General features: G+C 35.4%; 1 protein-coding gene across 3 annotated transcripts in view; it reads left to right on the top strand.

The window, feature by feature from the left end:
- Positions 1-15185, top strand: part of CCNT2 (cyclin T2) — a 39310-nt gene that overhangs the window by 701 nt on the left and 23424 nt on the right. For all 3 annotated transcript variants that reach the window (XR_006296351.1, XM_043573268.1, XM_043573267.1), the window contains exon 2: positions 350-431. Coding sequence is in view for 2 of the 3 variants with exons in the window: in XM_043573268.1 (XP_043429203.1) it covers positions 350-431 (82 nt within the window). In the remaining variant the exon portion in view is untranslated. The remainder of the gene's footprint in view (positions 1-349; positions 432-15185) is intronic.

The following is a 15185-nucleotide window of genomic DNA, read 5'->3' on the forward strand; positions in this document are numbered from 1 at the left end:
GGGAGCTCACTGGAGGTCTTTATGTTCTTGGCGTGGTTTTATATGGATGTGCGCGCGCGCATTTCAACTGTCTGATGCTGAGTTTAGTGAGTCGTAGCCATTGATAAATCCTTCCCGGGCTGGCTTAATAGCAATATTGGAGTGAAATGCTCAGCACTTATTATAGTTGGCGTCGAGCCTACCATCACCACCACCCTGCGGGGTTTTGTTTTATGTGTATAGTTTTGGGGTTCGTTTTGAGTGAACTGTAAGCATTGGAAAGATACCGTAGGTGGGGAATTTTCCATCAAAATTGTTTTGGAAATTAGGTCCTGTTTTTCTCGGCTATTTCCTAAATGTTACGTTCCAGTTCTCAGCTTACAATAAACACTGCGATTGTTTATATGCACAGGTTTTATATGCACCATTCTTTCACCAAATTCAGTAGAAATGTAAGTACTATCTTATTGCTTGTTTTTACCATAACCAAATTTTGAAGTAAATCGATACGCAGAAAAAAGTTGGTCGTGGATTTCACTTTTGATTTAGTGTTCTAAGGTAACAGTGAATGTAAACCGTGTGATAAACGTTTTGGTTGAAATGAAAAATGTTTCTAGTTTTTTAATTTGTGATGACAAGCTGCTGGGCACTTTGTTAGGCTTTGCCAGGTTTTTGAGATAAAAGGTAAAATAAGAAACATTTACTCTAACAGTTATGACATCGGTATTCATTTAAATTTTATAGTTAACATTTGAATAATTTTAAATAGTAATGTACAGTGTAATTTGGCCTAGTCATTCTGTTGTACATCTTAATTGTATTGGACTCATTGTTTCAAATATTGTGAATTGGGCTTAATTTAATTCAAACATTCTTTTGAAATGATCCTTTGAAAGTTAAATGTTTAGCAGAAATATTTGATTTGCTAACAGTAATTTCTTATGGTGTCAGCGTTCCTATTTATCACAGCATTTGTTGTCTCCTTAAGTTTTTGGTGACCTAAACGTCAAATTTTCCTTCAAACATAAAATGGCAGAGGTGTGTATAATTAGTTTTGAAGTAAAACTTATTCTCCAGTACTAAAGAATATAACCTGCAACCTGTAAATCTTGAAAAGTCGAGTAATGCTGTTTAGTTGAAAATTTTATTTTAATTTGTGAAAGGTGTGAGTTTGGTCTTTTTTTCAGAGTAACTTGCATACTGTGTTGCATCTGTTAACAGAAAGTTGCATATTGTTTAAACATACTTAACCTTGTCTTAATTCTCACTATATTTTTTGCCCTTTTTATCACAGCTATTTTTAGAATGTTATTCTGAAAGGCGTGTGTAGAAACAATAGACTGTGGAAGACTATGCTATTGGTAGATTGTTATTAGGACCTTTTTGCTAAGAAAACAGTCTTTGAAAAGGTCCATAAAATATTTTTTTTTTCCTATTTGGAAGGAACAGCTTCATAGCTTAGATTGATTCCTGTTGTAATCTCTTCTGATCATAAGTGATTTGGTTTATCAGATTGTCATAGAGGTTTATCTTGTTTGAACAGTATATGTGTTTGTATACATTTTGGTCTCCCGAAGGCTCCTTTGCTTCTCTTTCTCTTTTAAATCTACATGAGTCTTATTCTATTTCCATTTTCCTAGTTATTTCTTGTGCACAGAACTTAGGTCAGTGATAGTGTTATGGAAGAGAGAGGAAGCCTCTTTGGCAATAACAATTTAGATCGAGAGAATTACATTTTTATTAAATTGGCTCCAAAGGCAGTCGTAAACTAATGAATACTAATACAAATGTGGCTTTCCTTAAGTAGCCTTGGAAAATGCTGGTAGAAATCACAAGTCAAAATAGTTCTGGAAATTCTTTATGTGGCTACAGAGGTCTCATTTGCTGAATCAGGCTTACTTTTCTACTTCTAGTAATGATCTCACCACAAGACTATACTTCTCTTTTTGAACCCTCCCTCTTTCATAATTTGTCTCTATGGCCTGGTTGGTGTGCTTTAAAACAGGTATCTTGCTTACAGCCAAAATTCACAGCTTGACCTTTAAATTAAATGGTGAAGCCTGGGTCACTTGCATTCTTTCCCTAATTTACTTAAATGCCATCATTCATTAAAAAGCCAAAGTATTATTTTTATTACCCCACTTAATGCCATATATGTATGAAGGTAAACTTCAGCATTTTACATTAAATTGTTATTAGCAGGATAATTGAAATCTGAAATCTGATGTTAATTTCTATTTTAAAAAGTAACATTGCACCCTTCATATCTAACTGTTGTCTTTTTTACCTTTGCTATTTTATCAAAAGTGGTTTTAATATTTGTATTGGTGCTCTTGCATCAATTGCACAGCCTCACTCTTTTATCTTTTTTTTTCCCTATTCTTTTAGGGTGAAGGGGGTGGTCTCAAATTGAATGTGAGTCACTTTTAAATTCATACTCCCCCACATCATTGGGAAAATTTTTCTTATAGGGTTATAATGGAATGTCACAGTAAACTTACAAAAAGCATGAGTTTCACCACAAACGGAACACCAGTCAGTAAATTAAACACTAACAAGCTTAAATTTTGAGATGATAGTTACAAACTTTATGTAGTTTTATAATATATGCATTAATTATATCAAAATATGTTTAATGTTTATGTGGATTTATTGTATTTTCCCACGGTGACTAATTTAAAAGTAATATCTCCCCTAAAATTTAAGCGCTGTTGTGTTTGAGAATAAAGTCAGTGTGGACATGTGTTGCTGACCCAGAAACTATCTTTTATCATTGAGTTTTGTCAATTTCTCTTGGAGGGTTGGATCACTGTCCGCACTAAGTGACTTCTATATGTAACCTAATTAGATAAGTCTACCCTTTGCTCACTGGATGCAGTAAGGTTTATGTAATTGGGGTTAGAAATTAAAGAATGGCCTTACAACGTGAAGCTCAAGATAAATCTGGTGAAGTAGAAAAGCCCTGGCGCCAACAGTATCTCCAAGTTCTATACTGTGGGAGAACATCCTCTCCAGTATCAACCTTAGAATAAATATTGATCCAGTTTCTCTTAGAAACTCTGTTCATTAATTTCGTTAGTCAAGTTTATGATGCATTTGTTTCTTATATTCTAATGAATTTTCTTAAGATGAGATTGTGGAGAGTACACTGTTCTCTCTGTATTTTTGATGGTCATGGTCTGTTTTCATAGGTCTGTTCTCCAAATCCATGGTCATTTAAATCTTTTTACTTAGTTTTATTGACTGTTTTTGAGCTGCAGCGATCGGAGCTGTATCCAATATGCCAGATTTAAATGTATTGTAGTTTTTATTTAATGTATTATATTTCTGCTAAGGTCCCAAGAGTATACAGTTAAGGATGGTATTTAGGACTGATGATTTTAAGGAATGACTATAATGATTTCTTTTTTCTTTTTAAATTTTTGTTGTTGTTGTTGTTTTTTTAGAAAGAGACAGAGAGCAAGCTGGGGAGGGGCAGAGAGAGGAGGGAGACACAGAATCTGAAGCAGGCTCCAGGCTCCAAGCTGTTAGCACAGAGCCTGATGCAGGGCTGGAACTCACGAACTGTGAGATCATGACCTGAGCTGAAGTCGGACGCTTGACCGACTGAGCCACCCAGGTGCCCCATGACTGTAATGATTTCTAAGATTGCATCATCTGTGTCATATCTACATTTCATTTTATACATCTAAGTTAGCTGTACACCTTAAGTGAACTTGTATTTTTGCTTGTGATAAAATTTGATTACCACTTTTTGTTCACAATGTTTATAATCTTAGTTGACTTTTGATTAGTAGATGTCATTTGGAAATTTGCAGATGTTCTTTTTGCATTCCTTTCATCCCCTGTAAAGACTTAAATGAGGAAAGCTATTCTTGTATACATCTAGAGAAGTGCCCACAGTCTCTGTTCTTTAATAATATAGCATTCTGCCATTATAATTATTAATTACAGTCTTTGCAATAGAAATTTATTTAAGACTTTTTTAAAAGTAGGTTTTATCCAGTTTACACTAACTGCTTTTTTATATTCAAATTACTGATAACATTGTCATACAGTTGCATTTTGTGAAAGAAAACATTTTGGGGGAACTGGTTAGTGCAAGGCTTTTGTTTATATTTTTACCGTGAAAGCCCTAAATTTCTCTCAAACATAGTAACATAGATGCAGTTAAATGTAAAAATATCCCCCAACACATCCATTCAGGCTAGAAGGTAAACAATGTAATGGATAAAATCTTGTTGCTCACAGGTCTTTTGAATGACTCCTTATACATTTTTCTCTGTATATGTCCTCTCCCCAGTGACAACACTTTAAATGCTTTCTTTTATTTTTAAAAACTAATACAGGTATATGGTAAATGAAAAAGGTAGAAAGGGAATATGATAAACCTCTCTTCAGCTTGAGTAAGCCCACTGCCCTGAAACGTTTTCTGTTAACAGTTCTTGTGTGCCCTTTCAGAAATACTTTTTGCTTGTGAAAGCCTATATATATGTATCTTTTTCAGCACAAAAAAAGGGGTTGGTTTTGGTTTCCCAGTTCTTAGATGTGACACAGCTGTTGTGTGAGCGCGTATAGAATTGGACTGGTCCTAGTTGGGTTTAGGTGTGGCTACTTCTGGGGAAGTAATTTTTAAGATGGCACCAACTGCTTTTTAATTTAATAAAGCTGTTAATCCAAGAATAATTCTATGTTCAGAATCCATTAATACTACTGGGAAATACTGCAGTGCTGTCCAGTAGAACTTTCTGGGTAATGGAAGTATTTTGTATCTTTTCTGTTCAGAGTGATACTAACCAAGCACATGTTTCCTGGGTTGTAAATTTGAGATTAGACTAGATGATTTCTAAATTTACTTTTCAGCTATCAATTGCACAGATGCTAAAGTATTATCTTCCTGAAGAAACAGATACAGTTACTCAGTGACTTGTCCAAAATCAAAGCAGCCATTATATGATAGGCATTTGAACCTAAATTCCTTGCCTAATCCCATTCTGTTATCACTTTTGTCTGACCCTAGTGTATTTAAGAAATTGGGCAGAGTATTCAAGCTAGTGTTTTCTTTTATTAAAAAAAAATTTTTTTTTTCTTAATGTTTATATATTTTTGATAGAGGGAGACACAGAGCGCGAGCAGGGGAGGGGCAGGGAGAGAGGGAGACACAGAATCTGAAGTAGGCTCCAGGCTCTGAGGTGTTAGCACAGAGCCAGACACAGGTCTCGAATCCACAAAATGTGAGATCATGACCTTAGCCGAAGTTGGATGCCCAGCCGACTGAGCCACCCAGGCGCCCCTGAAGCTGGTATTTTTTAAAGAGATGATCAGTAGACAAGTAAATAGTGAAAATATTTTCTCAGATTTTGACCTGCTTACATCAATTGGACAATATCCAATAAAGTCTTCTTTTGAATTAGGCCCCAGATTCCCCTTTTAGCCCTTTTAGACTTAGCATTTATGCATTGCACATCCTTCTTTTTCCAAATGGTGCAGTCTCTTCACTTCATGTGAATGTGATCTGTCAAATTTTAAAACAGGTGAAGTTTCAACTCTTCATGAAGCATTCCCAAGATAACTCCACTCTTGTACTTCTTTTTTTTTTTTTTTTTAAAGTGTTTTCTTTTTTTTTTTTTTTTTTTTAACGTTTTTATTTTATTTTTGGGACAGAGAGAGACAGAGCATGAACGGGGGAGGGGCAGAGAGAGAGGGAGACACAGAATCGGAAACAGGCTCCAGGCTCCGAGCCATCAGCCCAGAGCCCGACGCGGGGCTCAAACTCACGGACCGCGAGATCGTGACCTGGCTGAAGTCGGACGCTTAACCGACTGCGCCACCCAGGCGCCCCTCACTCTTGTACTTCTTAATTTCTGTCTCTATCTTATTCTTTGGGTCCTATTCACATCTTTTTGTACTCCATCTATTTGGTGTCCTTTATTGCTATAGCATAACTATATTATGCGTTGAAGTAGGTTTTTCTTTATATTAGAAAATAAAACACAAACATAAAACCACCAAACAAATGAATAGCTGAAAGGCAAACAACCTTGTAACCCAAGAAAGAGAACTTTGCCACCTATCCCAGAAGTGTTTCCATATGCCCCACCCTTATGTCAGACCCTTTCCTCCCTCTACAAAATAACCAGTATCCTTGATGTAGTAATCACTTTCTTTGATTTTGATACAGTTTTACCACCTAATTCTGCACTCTTAAATGCCACAGTTTAGTCCTGTGCGTTAAATATTTGATTTTTTAAGTCTCAATATATAGCTCTCCCCTCCAGCCTTTTCACTTAAATTTTACCTGTTGAAGAACCTAGGGCATTAAACCGTAGAATTTCCAACTGTCTGCATTTTGTTGATTGTATACTCCTGCTGCAGTTTGTCATGCTCCTTTGTTCTTTAATTCCCTGCAAATTGCCAATTGAATCTAGAAATTTCATCAAACTGACTTTAGATCCCTTTGGCAAGACTGCAGGTGGTTTTATGTTCTTTCATCAGATCCCTAATGTCTTATCGTGTATGATGTTAGTAGCTGTTGATAATCAGTGCCTAGATCCTTTCGTTCATTGTGATACTCTAATTCTATCATTTCTGGGTTTATTAATTGGAATATTTTTATAATGAAATGCTGTGATTCATCTATTTAGATACCCAGTGGTACGGTTCATAAAGGAAAATACATGATTCTTGCCCTACATTTACCACCTTTATTGAAATGTGATTCATATACTGTACATTTCACCCATTGAAAAGTGTACAGTTCCATGCAGTTTTTTAGGTGTATTCACAGAGTTGTGTGTGAATTTAAAAATTTTTCATTACCCCAAGAAGAAACCCTACATTCTTTGGCTGTCTATTCCCATTCTTCCCTCCACCCCCAACCTATTCCAGACGTTTCCTATGAGTGGAATCATACAGTATTTGGTCCTTTGTGACTGGCCTCTTTCTCTGACCACATAATGTTTTTAAGGTTTATCTGTGTTGTAGCACATATTAGTACTTCATTTATTTTTCTTGCGGACTACCATTATACCACATTTTATATATCCATTCATCAGTTGATAGACATTTGAGTGATTTGCACATTCTGGCTATTATTTTGCTCCTGTGAACATTTATATATAAGTTTTCAGGGGGACGTATGGTTTTGGATTCTCTTGGTTGCAGGAATAGCATTGCTAGACCATATGGTAATTCTATACCCCAATAATCTTGGATAGCTTCCTCACTCTGTTATAGCACGATGTTCCACGCTCATCTTGTACATTTCCTTCTCCACAGCTGTAATAGCCATTTGTTTCAGAAACCCTCCTTTCTTTTAGTAGGAAGTGGTATTTCAAAACCAGGAGCTGGATATTAGGGAAACTCATTGTTATTGTGTTGGTCTTGTTTGTAGGCATCTTCAGTGAACAGAATGAGGAAATATTTAGTATGGTAAATATATATTCATTATGTATATTGATATGTTAAATGTTTATGATTTACTTACACATTAAATATATGAAGTATACATTAACTAGACTTGTTTTATCTATTTGTTTTAAATGTATTCTTTACCTCAGGAATTTGCTAATTCAAAATAACAGCATTTTTTATTTAACCTGTCTTTTGTACATTTCTGTGACCTTTCACACCAAAATCTTAGTTGTTAAGAATGTGGGATTAGAGACTTTATCCCATAATCACTCATTAACTTAACCCCACATTACACAAGTAAGTCTCAGACTAACAGTACTTTTGTCATCAGCAGTATAATTATTGAGAACAATAAAATGTTTTTGTTTTGCTCTCCCATCTCATCCATGTTTTTTAAGGTCATATTATAGCTACGTTATCTTAAATAGCTATTACACAACTTTTCTTTTCAATCTTTATTTAATCTTAGTTCTGCAAGTAACCATTTTTGTTCACTACCAGTGCTTCTGTTTAAGTCTCTAGTCATTTTGATTGTTAGAAGTTCTCTTGAAGATGATGGAAACCATATTCTCTGAATCCTTGTGTGTTGATAATAATTTATCTTTGCCCTTTAGACCCAAGGTCCGTTTTGCTGTGTATAAAATTCTCGGCTCCTGCTTTCTTTTCTTAGATATCTTAAATATGTAACACATTTTTTTTCCTGGCATAAAGCACTAGTATTGGTGGTAATCTAGTTTTCTTCAATTTATTTTTGCCTAAATGGCCAGTTTTTTTCCTTTACAATCCAGTAATTTTACTACAGTGTGTCTTGGTGCTGGTTGTTCTGGGTTAATATACTCAAGTGTGTAATGTGATCTTTCGATATGTGATTTCATATCTTTTTTACTTACGTTTTGTGTTTTGAATCATTTTTAGTGTCTAGTAGTTTGGAAGTGTGTTACTGTTTTACTTTGTGATTTTTTATTGTAAAATAGACTTAACAAAATTTATCATTTTAACCATTTTTAAGTGTACAGTTAAGTGACATTAAGTACAGTATTCACATTGTTGTGCAAACATCACCACCATCCATTTCTAGTACTTTTTTATTTTTTCTAACTGAAATTCTGCTCATTGAGCGAATGCCACATTCTGCCACTCCTCCAGACCCTTGGAACCACCAATCTATTTTGTCTTTGAATTTCACTATTCTTGTATCTCTTAGAAGTGGAATCATGCAATATTTGTCCTTCTTTGTGTGTGTCTTATTTTACTTACCATAATGTCTTCAAGATTCACCCACATTGTAACGTGTCAGAATTTCCTTCCTTTTTAAGGTTGAACATTACTCCATTGTATGTATGAACCACAGTTGGATTCCTTTTATGTATTGGTTATTGTGAATAATGCTGCTGGATTGTGAATAAATGTGGGTTAAGTTCTTGCTTTCAACTCTTGAGTATATACCCAGAAATGGAGGATCACATTGTGATTTCATGTTTAATTTTTTGAGGAACTGCTATATTTTCCACAGCAATAAGCACTATCTTACATTCCCACTAGCAGTGCACAAGTGTTCCAAGTTCTCCACATCCTCACAACACTTGCTCTTTCCTGGTTTTCTGATAGTAACCATCCTAATGAATGTGAAATGGTATCTCATTGTAGTTTTAATTTGCATTTCTCTGATGACTTAATGATGTTTTAGCATCTTTTTGTATGCTTATTGGCCATTTATATGTTTCCTTTGGAGAAAGTTTAACCAGTCTTTTATCTATTTTTTTTTTTAAGTTGTAGGATTTCCTTGTATATTCTGGATGTTAATCTCTTATCGGGTACATGATTTGCAATATATTCTTTGATTCTGCGGGGTGTCTTTTCACTTTCTTGATGCACAAAAATTTTTTGCTTTCAGGTTTAATTTTTATTTTGAGAGAGAGAGGGAGAGACTGAGAATCCCAAGGCTCCACACTGTCAGCACAGAGCCCGATTGAGGGCTCAAACCCATGAACCGTGAGATCATGACCTGAGCCGAAATCAAGAGTTGGATGCTTACCTGTCTTAGCCACCCAGGTGCCCCTGCACAAAAGTTTTTAATTTTAATGAAGCCCAGTTTACCTGTGATTTCTTGTGTTTTATGTGCTTTTGGTTCCTATCCAAGAAATCATTGCCAAACCCAAAGTCCTGGAGTTCTTGTTTTCTTCTAAGGGTTTTATAGGTTTAGTTCTTACATATAGGTCACCAATCCATTGTGAGTTAATTTTTGTATATGGTGTAAAGTGAGGGTTGGATTTCATTCTTTTGCACTTGGATATCTGGTTTCCCCGATACCATTTGTTTTTGTTTTTGTTTTTGTTTTGAGCAGTTCTTTCTAGTGTGATTTTGTTGCTTAGAGTTAACTCTTCTGATTTGTTTCTTACAGTATTTTTGTATGACCTAAATACTTTTCAGTTACATATGCAGATATATAGCTTGCTTTCTAAGGTTCCCTGGCTGTGTTCCCCCCTCCCTTATTTTTATCTTTTCTTTGCCTTGTCCCTATCCTGCCATTTCTGCTTTGGAAGTTTCTCTTCAATATTGAGTCCTGGAAAAGAGCCTTGGGAGATCGATTTGAAAAGTACATAGAAGTTGGCTTGAACCCTTTAAGCCCTACTCTAGGCATCTGGCATCCACCCACTTACTGAAATTGACAAAATTCCTCCCTGGTTTAGCTGCTGTTACCAGATTGGCCCACCATGATTTCCAATGCTTGGGGGCTACTTTGAAGTTCTTACCAAGTCCAGCAAATGCCCCATTCCGTTCCTTTGCTTCTTTTTGCATAGATGCTGATAGTGGGAGGCTATTGTGGCTACACAGTAGCCAGTTTTGTCCTTAACCCGTTCAGTATTTTGGAATTTCCTAGGAATGCCTTGCCAAATAGTTTAGTTATAAATATCCGTGGGGTTTTGCTTTTGCTCTAGTTACTCTGGTTTTCTATGGGAATTTGGTTACCACCTCTGCCAATATCTATCTCCTCAGAATTCTTCAGATAAAACATTAAAAGGTAATCCACAGTCCCTTTAAGAGATACAGTAATTTCCAAACACTGCAGTAGACTATCATTTAAATGTACAGTTGACCCTTAACATGGATTTGAACTCCATGAGTCCACTTATACACAGCTTTTTTTTTTTCAGTAAATATATTGGGAAATTTTTTGGCAGGTTGCAACAATTAAAATTCAATGACAAACCACATAGCCTAGAATTACTGAAAAAGTGAGAAAAATGAGGTATTATGAGAATACAGTAATACGTGTAACATAAAATATGCATTAATTGACTATATTATCAGTAATGTTTCCAGTCAGTAGTAGGAGTTTGGAGAAAGTCAAAAGTTATACATGTGTTTTTAATTCAGGGTGGGAGTGGGTTGGCATCACTAATTCAGTGGGTTGGCCCACATTGTTCAGGGGACAACTGTACTTTAATAGGTATAAGTTCTTCTAAGAAGATAAGGATATCATTTTTTTAAGAATCATTAAGTCACTTGAATTTCATTCTGTTAAACAAGGAACATAATCCATTTGGGAAAGTTTATTAATAGACATAAAAGCGTATGTGATATTCTTGATTGATTTTGCATATTAATTTTGGAAAGAACTCTAGAAAGTTCTCCCACAAAGCTTTAATGTTATTTTGAAACATGGCAGTTTGTGTGCCTAATTACAGGGATGTTGACTGATATATATTGGGCTATATATTATAGGTCTCTATAAAGTCTTAATGAATCACCTTGTTTTCCCTCCTCAAAATTAGATGATTGTAACAGGTCCAAATCATATCTTTTGTACACACACACACACACACATTTATGTTCATATACTTCTATCATAGCTTTAGCTCATCTGTTACAGAAATAAGAAAGCATTTTATTTTTATTTTAAAAAAGCATTTTATATAATTTTGTAATGTAGTGCTTCTACACTAACTCTGGTCTCTGGAATAGAGCAGAATTTTACATTAACAAATGTGCATTGAGTATTTGCATTAGCCAAGCCACACAAAGGTCTCTGCATAAATATTGACTATGTAATTTATAAATTGATTTTGAAGGCAGAACAAGAATTCTGAAGATGTTTTTATTGCACAAAATCGATAAGGTGATGTTTTTAAGGGAAAATCAAATTAGATTGCTGTGTACTTGTTAACAGTTCTAGTTGTAAAGCTGCTGTATTAAGTACTCCTATGATCATATTTAAGGAAAAACATGTAATATGAAGTTTTTCTTTAAGTCATTTGAGTCTGGAGGTGCCTGGGTGGCTCAGTCGGTTAAACATCCGACTTTGGCTCAGGTCATGATCTCACGGCTCGTGGGTTTCAAGGCCCGCTTCTGACTCTGTCCTGACAGCCCAGAGCCTGGAGCCTGCTTCAGATTCTGTGTACCCCTCCCCCTGTCATGGTTTCTCCCTCAAAAATAAATAAATATTAAAAAATAAATAAAATAAATTATTTGAATCTGATATAGAAAAAGAAGCAAATGAGAACTTGTTCGATGTAAAATTTTAAATGTTACAGTTTCGGTGGCTTGTACTTAGTTACCTGATGCTATGTGTTTATATGACAACGTAACAATGTTATTCCACAAACATTAAGTATGTATTATGTAACAAGCAGTATGCAAAGAAGGTATGTATTTTCTTATAAATAAATAAGAAATAGTGCTTTTCCTAAGGTACTTACATTCTAGTGGGAAAGGAAAAAAAAAACATTTGTCTACTGTGGGAATGACTAGGAACAGTAACCAATTTGAGCTATTCTATGGTGCCTATAACGTGTAATACATTTCCATCTGCTTCATATCATTTTAATGAACTTTGTCTTCAGAATGCCAATTGTGGGGGTTAAGCCTGTGTGCTAAATATATATAGCCACTAACTAGAAGTGGTTAATTTCACATTTCTTTATTATTTTAACATGGCTACTAGGAAATTTTTAATTACATTTGTGGCTTACATTTCATTGCTCTTTGATAGTGCTGGTTTGGGCTATAAACTGATTTTAATTTTTTTTAATGCTTATTTATTTTTTGAGAGCGAGCAGGGGAGGGACTTTGGGGGGTGGGTGGAGAGACAGAGGATCCGAAGCAGTTCTGTGCTAACAGCAGAGAGCCCGATGTAGGGCTCAAACTCATGACCCTTGAGATCATAACCTGAGCCCAGGTGGGACACTCAACCAACTGAGCTGCCCAGGCGCCCCAGGCTAAAAGCTCTTAAAAAGTAATACCAGTCAACTAATGAAAAGTATAGACATTTGTATCTGTGAACAAAATTATTTTGGAATTCAGACTGTAGTAATTTGTTCCATAGAAAAGTTTGCACATTCAAACTAATTTTAAATAGTGGCCTTATTTACAAGTTGAAAAAAAAAAATTCTTTTCCAGTCAAGAATTAAGAGCATGAAAACTGTCATAGTTTCATGCTTGGGGAAAGAAAAAATAGCTTTGAGCAGGGAAAGGAAGTTCTGAGGATTTGAGGGCAGTCTTTAAATGGTATTTTGATTCAGAGAAGATACCAGATTTTTACAAGCTCCCACATCCTTGGATAGTTGGTATTGCTCTAGCTTAGTGATTGCTATTTAGATCACTAATAGAAGTAGCCATTTGAATCAGTGGTTTCCTTTATGTAGACTTAAACATCTGTTCAAATTATTTTTGTTAACTAAACAAACAAAAGTTTCCTGAAATAATTACATAATTTAAATATCAAAATTAGGTACGGCTGGGTGGCTCAGTCACTTGTCTGGCTTTGGCTCAGGTCATGGTCTCACAGTTTGTGAGTTCGAGCCCCACATTGGGCTCTCAGCTTTGGGTTCTCCACCTTCTTTCTCTCCCCCTCCCCTGCTGACACACTCATTCATTCATTCATTCATTCATTCTCTCTCTCTCTCTGGATTTCATTTTTTTGCATGTGGATATGCAGTTGCCCCAGCACCATTTGTTGAAAAGACTGTTTTTCCTCCATCCAATTAAATGTTTATTTCTGGAATCTATCCTATTCCATGATCCTTATGTCTTTCCTTATACTATTACCACATGGTCTTGATGACTGTAGCTTTGTAGTTTTGAATTCAGAAAGTATGAGTCTTCTAACTTTGTTCTTTTTCAAAACTGTTTTTGCTTTTCTGGATCCCTTGTGTTTCCATATGAATTTTAGAATCAGCTGGTCAGTTTCTGCAGAAAAGAAGCTGAGATTCTGACAGGGATTGTGTGAATCTGTAGATCAATTTGGGGAATACTGTCCACAATATTAAGTCTTCTGTAGTATTAGTTACTTGTTTAGCCATCTGAAGGAAAGGGGACTTTGAAAGGTTGATGTGGAGTATTTGAATATCTATGCAAGTTATCTATGCAATATCTATGCAATATCTATCCAATATTCTATGACTATTTACCATTGGCTGGTAGGAGCTGAGTGTATAAGGGAAAATAGAGACTTAACTGAGTTTTTTTCATTTTCGTAAGTTTCATAATGGTAACTTATCCTCCATAAATAAATACTTAAATGTCAGGTTACAGTAAGCATTTAAATACTTTTAAATATAATGTTGTTATTCTGTGGAAATCAGGCCTTATTCTCTTAATTATTACTGCTTTTCAGCAGTACTGAATAATAGTATTTTTCAGTCTTATATAGCCAGCTCTTTTCAGATATAATTAGAAATCCAAAATAACATCCAACCTGAAGACTTTTTGTATTTCTCAGCATAAATTTTCTTATGTTGACAGTATTACACTCACACATAATTATATGGGTAGGAAAACTAAAATACCAGGCTGAATTAATGACATTTTTTGTAATACTGGAATGTCAGTATCTTCAGTACAACAAAATTAAGGATGTAAACCAGTTTGTACTGAAATTTTGGCTTAATTGGTCAAGCTTGGTGAGATCTTTACTTTTTTTTTTTTTTTTTTAATATATTTTTATTTGAGAGAACACGTGAGCAGGGGAGGGGGCAGAGAGAGAGAGAAACTTAAGCAGGCTTCCGGCACAGTGCGGCACAGTGCGGGTTCGATCCTGCAACCCTGGGATCATGACCTGAGCCAAAATCAAGAGTTAAGACACCCAACCAACTGAGCCACCCAGGCACTCCAGTGATCTTTGTTATTAACAAATGGACATTTTAACCTATTTTCCTCTTTGTTGAGGAGCCATTACCCCCCTATATTTTTCCGTATATCTAAGTTTATACTTCTCTTTTCATATTCTAGACCTTTCTGGTAATCTTCTAAAGTTATGCCATTACCACTTTTCTTTAACTGTAGCCTTAGGCATGTGATTTCCCAGTTTTTAGCTGTGATACCTAGAACTAACTGGATATTAATGAAGTCTTTTGAAGGCACAGGGAATAGTTATCCTAGTCTTAGGAGAGGGGGAGTTTGGAGGCAGTTAACGAACAGGGAAGAAATGGCTTCACCGGCTTATAGGACCCAAAGATGAAAAATAACAATAGATTAGAATAAGCTTCTTGATGATGTATTAGCAAATAGAAGGCAGATGTGGAAGTCTTTTCTTTGTTTCTCTTAGGACTCTTTTGGACTAGGAAATTTAAATTTGAAGAGTAATAAAACAGCTGTGGCTTCTTAAATACAAATGTTTACATAAGGTGTATGCAGAAAATATATTACTAAAAGGATGAAGACCGGAATGATTTCATTTGAAATTGACTGGTATGGCCATCATCAGTGGCTTTTGTTAATTCAAACTGACCTTGCCTCCAAATATCAAGGTTGAAGCCAACATTGGAGAGTGAAGAATGTCAGCAGTGAGGGCA

This window comes from Prionailurus bengalensis, chromosome C1 (genome assembly GCF_016509475.1).
Source record: "Prionailurus bengalensis isolate Pbe53 chromosome C1, Fcat_Pben_1.1_paternal_pri, whole genome shotgun sequence".
In the NCBI taxonomy this organism is placed as follows: domain Eukaryota; kingdom Metazoa; phylum Chordata; class Mammalia; order Carnivora; family Felidae; genus Prionailurus; species Prionailurus bengalensis.